Source organism: Natrix helvetica, assembly GCF_964273705.1.
Source record: "Natrix helvetica genome assembly, chromosome: Z".
NCBI classification, from domain to species: Eukaryota; Metazoa; Chordata; class Lepidosauria; order Squamata; family Natricidae; genus Natrix; species Natrix helvetica.
The window spans coordinates 22,566,706-22,584,381 of NC_138554.1; the positions used below are offsets into that span (position 1 = coordinate 22,566,706).

A 17,676-nucleotide genomic window follows, 5' to 3' on the forward strand; every position below is an offset into this window, starting at 1 on the left:
ATCCAAAACCAAGTTTCTAGTTCAGCTGAGTTCCTATGTCTTGCAAAGAGGGCATAGTATCTCAACCCATATCAGTCTGTCAGAAGGATGAATGAAAGGCCATTGATACGCAGAACTAAACCTTTAAAATCAAAACCAGTTCCAGTTTAGGCTCAGCTTTTTATACCCAAGGAAGTATCTGCGGGACTCTAAAACTCAGTTTGAATGTGAGATTTTTTGTTTGTTTTTGTTTTAACCCATTCAGGCCTTATCCTACCTGTTTTTTCACCCACTTTCCCATCACCTCTCCGGCTTAGACGCCCCAGCATTTTCCACGCTTGCTTTGCTGCTGGAAACTCCGTAATTTATGTGCCCATGCATCCCTCCAGGGCAGAGCGAGGCTGTTTTTGTCAAGGATTAGCCGGGCAGGGTCAGGAGACTCCTCATCGTTGCCAATGATAAGGTAAGATTTGCCCACTTGGAGTTGGAGGCACTGGCAGGCCAAATCTTGTTCCGGTACCCAGAGTGGCTGCTCTCCCCGACGAATAGGTACGTAACGTTGGCGGTAGACAGTAAGGATTGAGGCTGTAAATTGCCACCATGTTCCAGACTTCTCTATGGCCAGCAGCTGGGCCTGGAGAACTGCCATCAGGATTGTGAAGGTCACCAACAGAAAGAGAGAGAGAGAGAGAGAAAAACTATCAGGAAGTGAACTGTTACTTGATTCTGCCCTATTTCTGGAATTATGACATCACTCCTTTTCTCCCCCCCCCACTGCTCCTGCCCCCACCCTTGCAGTGCCATCTAAGACTCCAAATTGCAACCTCATGCTGTCATCTCTAGGCGCGTCATCTCTGGGAAAAACAGTTTTTCCCAGAAAACGGGTGCTTTAACAGAGGATGTATCAGAGGCCCACAGTATCACCTCCTGCACGAAGATGATCGATGTCATATATTTCCTTTTTCTAACTATATTTCCCGGATTGATTTTGTGGGAGAGGCGTGTTATACAGGTAGCCCTTGACTTACAACAGTTCGTTTAGTGACAGTTCAAAATTGCAATGGCAATTGAAAAAAGTGATTTCACACTTATGACCATTGCTGCATTGTCACGTGATCAAAATTCAGGTGCTTGACAACTGACTCATATTTAATACAGTTGCAGGGTCCCAGGATCATGTGATCATATTTTGTAACCTCCTCACAGGCAAAATCAACGGGGAAATCAGATTCACTTTACAACAGAGGTGGGTTGCTCCAGGTTTGGACCAGTTAAGGCAAACTGGTAATGGTATTTGGGCCTGGGTTGCCGAACTGGCAGTGATAGGTGGCTGGCCACGCCCCTGAACCAGCCTGCTCCAACACACACCCTTCCTCGTCTTCACCACCTGCATCCACCGATGGCCTCCTCCTGCCTATACACAGGTAAGCATTCGCGCTAGCATAGCCCCCCCTTCCCACTGCCCAGCATCTCCCAAAGCTGCCAGTGTTGCAGTCGCCCTCCCCTTGGAGCTCCAATCGGCAGGGGGTGGTCTCTCTCCTTCCCTTAGTTGCTCTGGTGGCACCCCAGCAGTAGCAGCTGAGCAAGGGAAGGAGAGGGGCAGAGAAAGAAAGGAGGTGCACGATAAAGCAGCCCCCTCTGCCAAGGGCGAAGGGGAGCACCCCTCTAGGTGTCTTCTTGTCTCTGCTTAACCCCGTAATGTTGTTTCTTTGGCCCTTGTGACCAGGCAACACAGGGGAGGAATGGGAGGAAAAGCAGCAGGAGGCGGGTGGGCAGAGGGGGAGACTGCATGGGCACTGCTACGCCATGCATCTTGCATCTTGCTTCGCCCGCCCCAACGAGTGAAGGAGACACTGGCCACAAACCGCCTGCCTGCATTCAAACCAGCCCGCCTCCTGTCTCTCTGCATGGGCCCTCTGGAAGGGGAGGGCATGGACCATTCGGCGCTGAGGTAGAAGCAGCCACCATGGTGGGGAAAGCAAAGGTTCTTTACCAGCCTCCCAGCTGGCAAAACAGACATTTTCGCCAGTTTGGTGGGCGTGGCTAGGTGGGGCACATGACTGAATGTGCGTGAGTGATGTCAAGTTGGCCATGCCCACTCAGTCACATGCCCCCCATCTGGCCACACCCACCAAACTGGTAATAAATTTTTTTAGAACCCACCGTTGCTTTACAACCTTTGGACTTGACAAGTCAAAAATTCAAAAAATGCTTAACTTGATTCTTCTGGCATGTTAGCCCCGAACAAGAAAAACAATTCTTTACAAATTCATGTTTAATTCAATATACTTCTTGTTCACTCAAATGCAAACGCTGCTTTCATACAATTGCTGATAGTGCAATTTAACAACTGCAGTGATTCACTCAACAACTGTGGTGAGAAGGGTTGTGAAATGGGGCAAAACCAGAGGTGGGTTGTTCCCAGTTCGGCCCAGTTTGGCTGAACTGGTAGTGGAATTCAGGCCTGGGTCACAGAACTGGCAGCGACTCAGGCCTGCCACGCCCCCAAATCGGTTCCCTCACTGCCGCTGGGCTGCCACCATTTTGGTTTTTAGTGACTGTGCATGCGCAGTTCACTGTAAATTGTTCTGCTCATGCTCAAAGAACGATTTACATTGAAGAGCACATGCACAGCACACACATTGTGTGCGGGTTGCAAACTGACAGTAAAACCAGCAGCAAAACTCATTTGACAAATGTCTCACTTAACAACAGAAATATTGGGCTCAATTGTGGTCATAAGTAGAGCATTACCACTTCCTGGTTGACCATTCCAATTGTTTTTTTGATCACAATTTTGCAAGCAGTGAAATTATGGACAGGGAAATGAGTTATCAGTTTGGTGTACAGGTAGTCCTCTCTTAATGTCCACCATTGGACATTAAGTGCAACTGTCAGAAATACATGCCAATTGCCTACTACCCAAATTTTGATCACCTGATCATGGGAATGCTACCATACGTTAGCATTCCCATGATCAGGTCATACGTGTAAAAACTGGTCATGAGTCACTTTTTCCAGTGCCATTGTACCTTCAAATAGTCTCTAAATGAATGGTTGCAAGTCGAGGACTACCCTTACCTGTCTTGAGTTCCTGCAAGAAAAGGTAGAATCTCAAATAAACAGCAAACGTTACCATAATCCTTCTTGCAATAGTTCTTCAAGTTCATGTGGACACTTTGTCTTTTTGGTGGTGTGCAATGTTTCTGACATTCGGTACCTAGTGTACAAATCACAAACAAACACATGGGAGGGGTATATCCTTCTTTTGGGCAATATCTGACTGCAGTTTTAAGACCTATCATTTGTCTAACGTATTATTTTCATTAGAGCAAGATTAGGCAACCTGTTGTTCTCCTGGTATCTCAGATGCTATCTGGAGCTTATGGGAGTTGTCCGAAAAATGTTGAAAGCATTGGCCTACCGACTTAGCTGCCAATGGAGCAAGACACCGTTTCCCTTGTACAATTCCCTCTACGAATTCTCAAGTTGAGAGCCAGCCTCACTAGGTAGACTAGAGCTGGAAATCAATTCGAATGGATAGCTAAAATAGAACCGGCTATAAAGCAGGGGTCCCCAACCCCCGGACCACAGCCGACTGGTCAAAACCGGGCTGTGGAAGGGGTGGGCAAGAGTGTGCATGCAATGTAGCTCCATTTGTGTAAGCAGTGGGCACAAAAGTTGGAGACCGCTGCTATAAGAATCTTGTAGGTTGGTTTCTGTACCTCTTCCCTCTTCCTATACTCCTGTGAATTAGGAAGGGGTTTGTTTGGGCTGCTTCCAGGGGTGGGATCCTACCAACTTAACAACTCGTTCTCTGTGTGTGCCCAGTTTACAGAAAACTCACTTTCCACATTGCTGCTGACAAGGAAAACAGCTGAGGCGCAGCAGTCCACTCTGCCACGCCAATCAGCTGGGCTTAGGAAAATGAAATATAGGTGAGCCTAGTGCAGGGGCAGGAACCCTTCAAAGTCAGAGTGAACAGGTTTGCTCCCAACTGATAGTCAGAGCTACCAGTTCGTCCAAACCGGTCTGAACTGGTAGAATCCTAGACCTGGCTGCTTCTGAGTGTTATATGGACACTCTAGTCTTAAAGAATGCTTTAGCCCAGTGGTTCTCAACCAGAGTAGGTTCTACTGGTTCAGACCAATTCGGCCGAGTAGGTAGTAATTTGGCTGGCCACGCCCCTGAACTGGTTCTATCGGTTGTTTTTTGCTTCTCCTCATGTGCAGAAACAATTTGTTTACTACTGCGCATGCGTGCGTGCGAAGCGCATCTCTGAGCGAACTGGCAGTAACAGAAGCTGGAACCCACCCCTGTTCTCAACCTGTAGTCTACAGACCCCTGGAGGACCGTGATGTTGTCACAGGGTGTCTGCGAAAGCTTGAAGTAATGATGATTTAAATCTTGAGTGTAGTGTTGGGAGTCCATGGCCACAAAAGCTATTTAAAGGGGGGGGGTCCATGGTGAAGAAAAGGTTAAGTCACTGCTGTTGCCCGTTTTTGTTCGTTGTAGCCAACAAAGCCTGCATAGCTCTGTGGACGTCATCTTCCTTATTCTTTGCATTTACATTTTCAATTTTTTTTTTAGAGATGAAAAGGGCTCCTCTTCTGGGGATGTGGCTTTCCAATCCCTTTGAAAGGAAAAATTTAACTGATTTCCTTAGGAAAAAAAATACAGTATATATACCCCCTCACCTGCTTTCCATTCCTGCGGTGGGATAACTGTAGTTGTCACCTCCTCTTGGATTCCTAGGGAAAGTAAGATGTAGAATAATAGATTTGGTATGATATCGCCAGAAGCTCAGCGCTGGGCTACCTGGCTTCCATGACATCAGTCCACTTGACTGGTGTGTGTGTGTGTGTGTGTGTGTGTGTGTGTGTGTGTGTATGCCCTATGACCGCCTCATTCAGCATGCCTTGTTAGAAAGATCAAGGCTTTACTGAAAAAGATGAACTCACTTTCTGATTTAGAAATCGGGAAGCAATGTTTTATTCTATGGAAGGTTGTGCTGGAGGGAGGAGTGGGAACAGAGATGGGTTTCTGCTGGTTTGCCCCGGGTCGGGTGAACTGGTAATTGCAGTGGCGAGAGGCTCTGCCCACCCATCCGGACACTTCTGTGCATGCGCAGAAGCGCCACACGCACATGTGTGCACAAGCATACCGGTAGTGAAATAAATTGAAACCCACCACCGAGTGGGAAGAATTTGCTGTCGATCATGATTGTATGATACATGGAAAACAATTAAGAGATTTTGTGGGTTTTATACGTTTGCATATGGAACAAAATTTATTTATTTATTGACAATTAACCTTTGTTATTTTTATAAATAATTCAAAGTAGTGAGCCTACCCAACTGTAGGAAGTTAGCACCCACCCCTCTCCTAGAAGAATGAAATATTCTAGGAAATATTAAAAAAGCAGAATATTATATTTCCCTGGATGAGAAATGGAGAATGTTTCTTTAGGCAGGAAGCAGACTCACTTTTAATAGTCCCCACCCTCCTCAATAGCTCACAGTAAATGTCAGCACTTAAGAGATAAAGAGATAGCTAGGTCTATTCATAGGGAAATGCCCTCACCCAAGATCCAACAAAGGTAGGATTACTCCTCTACCCCTCTAGCAACAGAACTCATCACATGGGACACGACTTCTGGTAGCCGAGGGCGATGGACGCTTGCGTCCGCTGTTTGCTGCCTCGGTGGGCTCCCCTGAAGTCTAGGGGGAGCACAGGGTGCCTTGGAGGGGCGCCCTGCTGTAGGCGCAGCTTGCTGGGACCCCCTGGAATGGCGGCGGCCGCGCGGGGGTCTCCAGCTTTGCCCCAGGAGCCGAGGAGCATAGGGGGAGTGTGGAATGCCACCGCGCGCCTTCGCCGAACGGAGCCGGAAGGAAATGAGCGATTTTAAAGATACAGCTGAAGTGCGGTGAGGCGGGAGGTCTCCCCAAGTCTTTTATTGCTTTATTAAATTGACTGAATTGCAGTTTTTTTTAGGACTTTGTTTCAACCTTTGGAAGAGTTGAGATTGGAGGGGGGGGGGAAATTGCCACCCCTCTCGGAAAAGTGGCACTTGCAAAATCTCTCTCTCTCATAGGAGAGAGAGAGAGTCAAAAACTTCCCTTAAACAATGGGAAAAAAAATTCTTTGACCACAATTGCGAGAGAAAGGATGGTTGAACTGATTCTTCTTTAAACTATGTATGGAAACTTTGAACTTGCTGTTTCCTGACCACCTGTAAAGGCTGAGTCAAGATGGCGAACTTCCTCTTTCTTCATTGTCTTTATGAATGAGACTCCTCCCTGGGAAGATTTTATGGCTCTGAACTAGTTTCCACCCCAGAGATCTCCAGGGGCCTCTCTAAATGTGTTTTTCCCTTGGATTTGGAATATTTTGATCTACTTATTTGATCTATCTCTGTATTAGAAGATTTTTTTCCCTCTTGGATTTGCCTGCCTTGTGATCTCTACCGGCTATGCTTCTCTACAGATGCCATTTCTTTGTATAGATTAATAACTATTTCTGAGCTTCATGATGGGTCCAAAAAAGCTACCACCTGGCAAAGCTTCATCGGCCCCGACATCTTCCACGTCAAGTCCAATTGCGCAGCAGTCACAACTGGGGTCATTTCTACAACCTAAAGCCCCTGAGGAGAGTGCAAGGGATTTGTCTACTCACCAGATGCTTCAATCTATTTTAAAGGGACAGGACGAAATAAAAAAACAACTACAAGACTTAAATGATCAGCTCAGGGAAATGAAACAAGAAGCCACACGGAATGAACAGAGAATAGGTGTACTGGAAGAGGGTGCGGCTGGGATTAGGGATGAGGTGAAGACAATTCAAAGGGGGAATATAGAATTTGAAAACCACATGATAAAAATGGAATTTGAAAGGATGTCTTTTTTCCTTAGGTTCCAAAACCTGCCAGAAGTTGAGAATGAAAATCTTAAAGAGATTATGACCACAATATTAGCAGAATACATTAATAGAGATAAACAACAGCTGTGGTGGGACATTGACCTGATTTATAGGATTAACTCAGCCTATGCAAGAACACACAATGTTCCAAGGGAAGTTCATGTTAAATTTCTTAGAAAGACTACAAGAGATGAGATCCTAGGAGCTCAAAGGGGAGGGCCATTAAAATATAAAGATAAAGAAATAACCATTCTTAAGCAGATCCCAAAGAAAGTAAGAGATAAGAGGAGGAAATATTCCTCTTTAGCAAAAAAATTATATAATAAAGGGGTCTGGTTCAGGTGGCTATTACCAGAGGGCATGTTGATTTTCTGGGAGGGCAGTAGAATAAGAATTAACACAGTTGTGGAGGCGGAGGCTTTCACTAGAAAACATAATGCACAAGAGATGAGGGAGGGAGGGGCTGAGGCTCTGCCAGCAGGCGGGGGGGAGGATGCAACAATTAGAAGACTCAGGTCACAAAAGTGATTTGAAACATTATTGCAATTGTTGTTACAATGTACCTTTACGGAAGTGATACAAAACAAAATGATTGAAACATACTGATCATTTAGTGTTAAACTCAAAACTGCTAATATACATTCAAATGTTGAGGATTTTCTTTTAACTCTTGTTTGTAAAAGTTGTGAGACTTGGGGGGACTGCTCTCCCCCGCACGATGTAGCTGTCAAAATGTTATCACACCCCTTTGAACCCTTTTTTCTTGGAAAATGTGTAAAAATCAATAAAACTTGTTTAAAACAGAACTCATCACATGACACCTGGGGAGATTACATCACCCAACAAGATTCAACCAAGCTTAGGACTCAAGATATTACAAAGTTACCCCTGCATGGCCCCATGGGAGTCTGACAACCAATCAGAATACATTTCTTACACAGGAAGAGGAAGCTCCAAGGCTGGGTCCAAGATAGGTTATAAATCAGTACTGGATTCCTACCGGTTCAGACTGGTTTGGCCAAACCATTAGTGGTTTGGCAGCCTGGGTCACTGGAACTGGCAGCGATCCAGGCCCACCACACCCCTGAACTGGTTCCCTGGTTGTCGCCGTTGGCACTGCCATCTTGTTTTTCACAGAACAATTTTAATTTCAATTCGCATACGCACCCAGCACGCATGAAGTGTGCACAAATGAGCAAACTGTCAGTAGTGCCTGCTGGAACCCACCCCTTATATAAATCTATATCCCTCTCTCACCCATGTGCTTCTTTTTTGCCCAGGACCTCAATCCATGTGGTTCTGTCCACCGTTAAACCATCTTTCCAAGCAGTTTCCATGGTTCCAGTGTCTTTCTCCCAACTTAGAACTGAACCCAGATGGACATTTCTTCCAACACAACCTTCCTCTTCCTATTTTCTCTACTATAACAGGTTGAGGTGGCAAGGACAGAGAGTGATTGGCCCAAAGTCACCCAGAAGGCTTTCATGATTAAGGCAGGATTTGAACTCACAGTCTCTCACTTTCTAGCCCTGTGCTTTAACCTCTAGATCAAATGAGGAATATATTGTGTATATATATATATTTAGCAACGTGGTTGTTAAATGTCATGCCTGACTTTGCAACCTTTTTTGCCATAATTGTTAAGTGAATCATGTGGTCATTAAGTGAGTCCAGCTTCCTCCATCAACTTTGCATGTCAGAAGCCAGCTGGGGAGGTTGCACATGACTCTTGAACACTGCAGTCATCACAAATACATGCCAGTTGCCACACACCTGAATTCTAATCACACGATTATGGGAATGATGTGGCAGTTTTAAGAGCGAAGACCTGTTGTAAGTCACTTTTTTTGGTACTATTGTAACTCTGAACAGTCGCTTAACAAATGGTAGTTAAGTCAAGGACTGCCTGTATGGACATTACTTTGATGGAGTGAATAGAATTGAAAGAATGGCAGCTTCTCTGCTGAATTTTTTTCTTAAGAAAATTGTAATTTTGCACCGAAGACCAAATATATTTACAAGGACAGCATGAGGTAAACTCAAAACATATGGAATGATGAATAGTTATTATCCACCATCCCATCTCCATCTTTAGAGACTGCCTATGTTTGATTTGCAGCTTTCTAATTTTATATTTAAAATGTATATATAACTCTCTGCCATTCCTCCCAAGCCCTTAGTGTTTGCATAGACATTATTTTCCCCCCTTTATTTGATCCTGACAACAACCTTGAGGTTTTAAGATGGTGAGTAGCCCAGTTGGGTTTTATGCTAGAGAGGAGAGAAGTTCTCAATGCTGAAGTTTCTTTCCAGACTGGTAGTATAACCACCAGGGCCCCCCATGGGAATTGGGGGTCAAAAAAATCAAGGTTGTGGCTTTTGCTGTGTGATTCACATTCTAGTTCTTTTTTATGTGTGCTGCATGGCCCTGCTAACCACTCTGAAATGCCAAACAATGATTTTATGGCATCACCTGAAGACTTTAAGAAATTAGAAACTAGAATGTGTAGATCCTGGCCCCTTGCTTCTTCTTCCCTATTGACCCAAGGGGCAGAGGAGAATTTCCCCAACTTGGTGCCCTACAGATGTTTTGGGACTGCTAATCCTATGCTTACCCAGACATAGGGGTGTGTCACTAGGAAAGTGCCAGGTCGGGGGAGGCTGCACCAAGATGTCCCATTCTCAAACTGCCCCCAAGAAATGAATTGCTGTCCGGATGCAGATTGGGCTGTCCCACAAGGCTGACATGGAAGAAGGTTTAAGGAAGAAGAAAGCTTACGGATGCAAGGTATGTGAGCGCTGCGGCTTTGCTGGAAACCCTGGGCACATCGATTGCAGATCAGGCCGGTGACTCCGTGCTTGCACTGGCACTGCCCAGTGGTCTGGTTGCAAATGGCCCCAGTAGCCCCAATAGGATGACACTGGCATGCTGGAAAGAAAAAAGAGGAGTTATGGAAGGAGAATATGTACTTGATTATCTCTACAATAATCTATGCATCCTCCGTTTTTGTTTTTAAAAAGGTTTGCGTTCTTCTACATTGAGACAATGAGTTCTAGTTCCATCTTGGGCATGACACCCGGCTGGATGACTTTCGGCAAATTACCAGGAGACAGTGAGTTCTAGTTCCACTTTAGGCAGATGGCAAGTTCTAATCCCATTTTAGGCATGAAAGCCAGCTGGGCGACTTGGGGCCCGTCACTCTCTCTCTCAGCTGAACCCACCTCACTGGACTGTTGCAGAGGTGGTATTCAGCCAGTTCTAACAGATTCTGGAGAACTGGTAGTGGAAATTTTGAGTAGAACCAGCAAATGGCTGGCCTCTGGCTGGCCCCGCCCCTAAACTATTTGCAGGTGGGGTGGGGAGGGAATAGGGATTTTGCAGTATCCTTCCCCTGCCATGCCCACTAAGCCACACCATGCCCACCAAGCCATGCCCCACAGAACTGGTAGTAATTTTTGTTTGAATCTCACCACTGGACTGTTGCTCTGAGGAAGATGGGTGTAGGAAATGACCAGGTTGAGTCCAAGGGAGAGGTCAAATATCTTGAGTCCAGCCCATGTTGAATTCCATTGACTCTTATCTACCATCTATTTGCTTTGACCATTAGTAGTTCAGATTCTTGTAGAAAGCATCTTAGCAATAAACTTTTATATCCATTTGAACTGCCTGCACTTCCTGAGCTTGACAATGGGCGGTTAAGAAATACAATCAAATAAAATAGGAAGAGGAAAGAATGTTAAATATGTTCTCCACCTTCAGCTAATTATAAAGTAATAAACACAGGAATAAAAAAAATCCTGCTTATTGATAAAGAACTGAAACTCCCTGAATGATAAAGTATATTTGCAGGGTAAGGTTAAAAAAGCCAAGATGACAATTGTAACTGTGTGATTGAAGCTCTGCTCCTTTTTATAGGTGACAACTATTCCTTGGACATAAAAAAGGAGTAGGCTTTGATCAGATAGGCAAGGCCGCCATCTTGATGCTTTTGTGAGTGCCTCCTGGTAAGGATGGTCTGGTTTACAGGACCTGACCCACCTTTGCAGGCTCTGTGGCTGGTGATGGGATGGCTGAAGTTACGCTTAAAGCCTGGTGAACAATACTGGCAGTGGCGCCCGGCTGTGTGGTGGCGACAATTCAAGCAGATCCCCCCGCTCCGGCGCCCCGAAAGTTCAAAAAGCTCCATGCTGAAGCGGCAGCGATGAGAATGGCGGTGACAGTTGCAGGCTGAGGACACAGGAAGGGGGTTCATTGGTTCAGGCAGCTTTCTCCAACCATGTCCAAAACCTCTGTCCACCCACCTCTATGTCTTGTATGCCCAGCCCTGCAAGCCAGAGGTGGTATCCAGCAGGTTCTGACCAGTTCTGCAGAACTAGTAGCGGAAATTTTGAGTAGTTCAGAGAAGCTGTAAATACCACCTCTGGCTGGCCCCGCCCCCATCTATTCTCTACCTCCAGAGTCCCAGCTGATCGGGAGGAAATTGGGATTTTGCAGTAACCTGCCACGGCCACCACACCTTGCCACGCTACACCAAGCCCACCAAGCCACGCCCACAGAATGGGTAGTAAAATTTTTAAGTCCCACCATTGCAACAAGCCCCCCCCCATATAAGAAAGGGACCAGAAGGACGACGTGGGTCAAGAAATCCAGATGCTGGCTGCAACAGGCTGATCAAACCCCAGTTCTTATTTTACATGCATTGTGCATCTACATAGGTTAACCTCACCCTGCGCCAGAAATCCCTTATAATGTGTTTTGTTTTGTTTTTAACAGGCCTGGAAATTCCCTGGGAAGAAAAATCATGTATGCTGGTTATTAATTCTAACTCTCTCGGGATCCCGTTTTTATTCAAGTTTAATGAATGCAATTGTTTTAAGCGATCTGTAAAAACAGGTAGTCCTTGACTTATAACCATTTGCTTAGTGCAAGGGTGAAATGCTACCGGTTTGGACCGCTTCACCCAAACCAGTAGTAAAAATGCTACTGGTTCACCCAAACCAGTAGTAAAAAAAAATGAAACTGGTTCGGGCAAACCGTTTTTTTCCAACGATCATCTGTGGTGTGCGATTTATATTAGCTAGAATTTGCAGGATTTTCAGCTTTCTAGCTAATCTAAATCGCGTGGCACAGTGGATTGCCCCCCTCACTGTTCGCCTACTTTTGCTGATGCGCTCGGTAGCTGGCTCTGTCCACCCACCCGGACATCATCATGTCTGTTTTTGATGCTCTGTGCATGTGCGCTCACATTGCTACCAAACCGGTAGCAAAGGTCAGCTGATTTCACCCCTGGCCTAGTGGCTATTTGAAGTTACAATGACACTGAAAAAAAAGTGATTTATGATCACCCTTGCAACTGTCACAGCATTCCCTCCCTCATGTGATCAAAATTCATGCATTTGGCAACCAGCACGAATTTACAATGGTTACAATGGTGTCACCTGGTGACAACATACAATCTTCCCAACTGGCTTCCGACAGGCAAAGTCAATGGGGGAAGCTGGATTTGCTTAACAACTGCACGATTCACTCAACAACTACAAGGGATTAGCTTAATAACTGTGGCAAAAAAGTTTGCAAAATTGAGCCTGACTCACTTAGCAACCACCTAGCTTAACAACAAAAATTCTGGTCCCAATTGTGTTTGTAGGTCGAGGACTATGTGTACTGGCAACATAGGGAGCAAGCAAACTTAATCAATACACAATACATATATGTGTTAGATGGGTTGCCATATAAATGTGATTAATATATAAAGAATAAAGAAATAAATAGGGCTGAGCTTTGATCCTATCACAGCCACCCTCTGGCCTTTGTAAAAAATGTTTTCCTGTGAATAACCCTCCAATGTTAGGAATTTTTGTCCCCACAAAAAACAACAACCAAATGCTTAGCAGTTCACTGCTTGTGAGTACCAAGAAATCCTTGTTGCCCCTAGTGGCATCAAGGGAATCCTCAAATAAATTGAAAGGTGGATGATATTGTTTTTGAAAAAGGGCCCAAACCTCTCATGTCACAAGAGTTCAGTGTTTTCACATGGTATATTATCTTTATCCAATTAAAGATGCTAGGTTGTATGAGGTTTTGGTGAAATTGCTGACCTCATAAAGTTTTTGGGGGCTTAAAACAAATTGTAGAGAGCCCAGCAATGATCCTAAAAATGCCTCCAAAAGATTGCTGACTGTGGCTCTAGCAAAGCATGTGTTGAGATTCTGGATGAGGGTCAAATTGTCATATAATTTTGGTAGAACTGCAATCCAGTTTGGCCATTCTCCTTTTTCCCAGGGACCATTTAAAAAGCCGAGAATTCATGGAATGTTGGAAATTCTTAAAAAAAAAACATATTTCAGGGGATCTGAAAAGATGGCTGGCCTAACCCTAACCTTAACCTTAACCCTAACCCTAACCTTAACCCTAACCCTAACCCTAACCAAACCAACAGCAAAGTGGATGGGATTTTGTTTTTTGAATAAGGTTTTGGAAAGGTGCCCATGGCAGAATCTTTCCAGGTTGGGAGGGACCACGTTTGAATGGGGCTTTATTTTTGCAGAATTCCAAATAACAGGTCCCAGCTCTGCATTCAGGAAGTCCTCAGCCACTGGTGCTCTATCTCCCCTGCAGTCTCACCCACACATTCATGAGCATCTTTGGGGGTTGCCCGTTGCCAGGGCCTATCCCAGTAGAAAGTTTTGCAGGTGTCACATTCAGGGCCGGCTGTGTTGTGCTGACAATCACACTGAGGCACCCCTCCATCTTTCCCAGCTGTGCACCGTGAGGCATGTCCATTGCATTTACATCTGCCTCCAACCTGCAGCTCAGCTACTCCGTAGGAGGCCTCTTTCCTGCGCATCCCTAAAATCCGGGCGGAGTGCATGCGGTCAAAGGACATGCGGAGGTCAGTAGCGGTCACCCAGTCGTGGAGGATGGGGCTATACTCGAACCTCTGGGCCGAAGGGCGGCCGGCAAGAGGCATGAAGGCCACCAGCCCTCCTGTGAGGGGCTTCAGTGCTGTTTGAGCCTCGATACAAACTGCTTCATGCTCCATGCTTTTCACAATGGTGGTGGTTGGGGGCAAACGGTAACGCCTCCAGCAGCGGCTGGAAAAGAACTGAAAAGGCATCCAACTGCGTCCATAGTCCATGGACTTGTAAATGGCCAAGGATTCTGGTCGTGGGGAGCAGAATCGCAGAGCCACATAAAGGATTTCCATCCGCCGGCCCAAAGCCAAAGTAAGCGTAGCATTGGCTGTTGGCTGAGACCACCAACATGTTGTATCTCCATCACCGTCTGTGAGACGCTCTGACCGGTGGGTATGTTCTTGGCAACCTTGGCAGAATTTGGAGGCTGGGTCAGTCGAATCGTGAAAGGCGCAGAATCGCCCAGGAGGACCATTGCATGTACTGGAGGCTTCCACCAGACGGCCCGATGCCAGTTCAGACAGCTCAGGCAGGCAGAATTGTGGGCGCTGGTTGGCATTGTAGCAAGGATCATGAGGGTCGGGAGTTTGGCCCAGAAGGATCGGAAGAAAAACTGCAACACCCCATGGGAAGTGAAGCATCTCTGGGGAAAGGCGCCAGGAGTCAACAGCTCATCACCTGGAAGATGAGAAGGTAATAGCTGATATGAAAAAAAGAGCGATGGACAAAGGATTCTGTTCTTCCCTGCCCTTCTTCCTATCTTCTACCTATTGTTTCCAAAAATAATAGAGAGAGAGGGGGAGAATGAGAGAGTGAGCGAGAGAGAAAGAATGTGTGTGTGTGAGAAAGAAAGAGAAAGTGTGAGAGAGAGTAAGAGAATGAGAGAGAGAGAGAGAGAGGAAGTGTTAGAGAGAATGAGAGAGTGAGGGAGAGTGAGAAAGAAAGAGAAAGTATGAGTGTGTGAGAGAATGAGACAGTGAGTGAGAGAGAAAGAATGTGTGTGTGAGAGAGAGATAAAGAATGTGTGTGTGTATGAGAACGAGATAATAGAGTGAGAGAGAGAAAGAGAAAGTGAGTGAAAGAGAATGAGAGAGAGTGTGTGTGTGTGAGAGAGAGAGAAAGAATGTGTGTGTGAGAGAGAGCGAGAGAATATTAGAGTGAGAGAGAGAAAGAGAAAGTGAGTGAGTGAAAGAGAATGAGAGAGAAAGAGAGAAAGAGTGTGAGTGAGAGAGAAAGAATGTGTGTTTGTGAGAGAGAAAGAGAAAATGTGTGTGTGAGAGAATGAGAGAATGAGAGAGAAAGAGTGTGAGAGAGAAAGTGAGAGCGAGAATGAGAAAGAGTGAGAAAGAGTGAGAAAGAGAGTGAAAGAGAAAGAGAGAGAGAGAGAGAAAGTGAGAGAGAGAGAGAGAGAGAAGGAGGGAGGGAGAGAGAGAGAAGCAAGCTAAAGGCTCATGTGATAAAAATATGGTTATGATACTGAAGATGTTTGATGATAGTAAGCTACACACATTTGTGCCTGTTGAGGAGTTCAGATGCCACAATCCCCAGCCAACATGGCATTCATCTACCATCTCTGACATTTAAAGCATTCTATGGTGGCCAGTGGCCACCACTAGTATGACGTTCAGTGCACATGATTTTCTCACCTCAAAAGTTGTTAAAACACCCGTTTTGGGCTCTCTGATCATTTGTACCACACACTAATTCACACACATTGGATGTCTCCCTCCACCCTCCTGACTCTGATCTCAACAACTTTCTCTAATATAGAACCCAAGAGCCAAGCAGACAAGGATGAAATGACCATGAGAAAATAACTTTAAGCTCCCTTTTCACAGCTGAGGCACAGATGGGAATTGGCACAACACAGGGGCCTGCGGGATGGATGGAGTGGAGGAGTCAGGAGAGACCACAGAAAGGGGATAAACAAGGATAAGTTGTTTTTGGCCTTGCATATATTGGAAAGGATGCTTTAAGCATTCTAGCAGATACAACACGTAAAGCAGGGGTGGGATTCAGTCGGTTCGGACTGGTTCGGGAGAACCAGATGATAATTTTACATCTGGTTTGCCGAACTGGTAGTTGCAAAGACTGGCTGGCCCTGCCCTGCCCTCCCTTCCTAGGAGTCTTCATGTGGCCCATTTTGGATGCCAGGTAAGTGCAGGGCCCATGCGGAGGCTCTTGCAGGACAAAAAACGGGCCTTCCGGAAGTTCTGGGAATGGCCTCGTTTCCAGTCTCCAGAGGGCCTCTGGAGCCTGGGGAGAGTGAACCCCCCCCCCAATGGTGCAGGAGGCCGTATAGGCCACGACCACCATGGCCACGACCACCCAGCAACCAGCAGAGAACCGGTTGCTAAAAGTTTTGTATCCCATCCCTGACATGACAAAGAATTTTGGATTAAGGAATAACCATTTGTGGATTATGTAGAATTTTGTCTACATTCTGGCATGCTGGAGGGTTGAGTAAACATATTGGTTTCTCAAGGAGATGAATGCAGCTGGAGCGTCGCAGGAAGTAAGGACGCATGCGCGCACTGCGCACATGTGCACGTTCATGTGGAGGACGGCGGGCCCCATTGCACCGTACCAGTGGCAATGGGATCTGGAACCCACCACTGCTTCCCACCAAAGTTGGTTCTTATTTTTCTACTTGCATTTTTACATCTATTCCAACTGCTAGGTTGGCAGAAGCTGGGACAAGTAACGGGAGCTCACTCCGTTACGCAGTGCTAGGGATTTGAACCACCAAACTGCCAACCTCTCTGATCGACAAGCTCAGCGTCTTAGCCACTGAGCCACCACGTCCCTCAGATGTGCTTAGGGCTCCTGTAACAGGAAGAAATACGTCCCAAATATTTATCCTTAATAGTTATTGACCCCAACTATTTATCACTTGTAATAAATGGCGGAATGATGTGGCAAGCTAAAGCAAAATCATTTAGAACTCTTTCCCCAAAAACGGAGGAATCCTGCCTTATTCCAGTGCAAAACTCATTAGATCTACAATTGACCTGACAAGGCGCAGTGCAAACAGTAGCATATTAAAAATAGATGCAGTTTGTCTTACTTAGATAAAAATAGCTGCATTGATGGGATTTTTTTTGGGGGGGGGGGGGTGTTACTGCCAGGCAATCCTCGACTTATGACCACAATTGGGGTGATTGTTAAGTGACTCACACATGATTTTATGACCTTTTTTTGCCATGGTTGTTAAGTGAATAACACGGCCATTAAGCAAATATAATTTCCTTCATTGACTTTGCTTGTCAGAGTCCAGCTGAGAAGGTCACAAGTGATGATCACATCACCATTTGCTGCAACACTCAGAAAACACATTCTGGTTGCCAAGCATCCAAATTTTGATCTTGTGACCATGGGATGATTGAAAGTGTCAGGACTAGTTGTAAAATGCTATTTTCAGTGCCATTGTAACTTTGAACAGTCACTAAATCAATAGTTGTATGTCAAGGACCACCTATATTGCCTTTTCCTGCACTTAGACTTAAATCCCTCTCTTACCCATAACCCAAAGAGGCACTTTTAGTATCATTTTCCAAAAATACAGCGCGAGAAGCATAACAATGGCCATAAACCCATAAACCACATAATCTCGGCATCTGCCTTGTAAAGATAGCTCCGAATAGAGCTTGGGCTTTAGCAAGGCTGTTAATTAAGGGATAGGTTGGGGAACCCATTTGTCTGAAGTGGTGTAGGGTTTCCTGCCTAGGCAGAGGGTTGGACTAGAAGACCTCCAAGGTCCCTTCCAACTCTGCTGTTCTATTCTATTCCATTCTAACCCCTTGGGCACCTTGCAAGTCTAATCTATGGTTTCTTTCCCCTTGATAGGGGAACATCATTGCCAGA

General features: G+C 45.6%; 1 protein-coding gene across 1 annotated transcript; it reads right to left on the reverse strand.

The window, feature by feature from the left end:
* Positions 1-292: 292 nt before the first annotated feature.
* On the reverse strand, positions 293-14,453 carry LOC309401352 (netrin-1-like; the record flags this gene model as incomplete). Its single annotated transcript, XM_081970422.1, has 6 exons — positions 293-621; positions 3,116-3,199; positions 4,677-4,730; positions 9,677-9,826; positions 10,937-11,125; positions 13,523-14,453. 6 exons carry the CDS (start codon positions 14,451-14,453, stop codon positions 293-295), a joined length of 1,737 nt encoding a protein of 578 aa, XP_081826548.1.
* Positions 14,454-17,676: the final 3,223 nt, after the last annotated feature.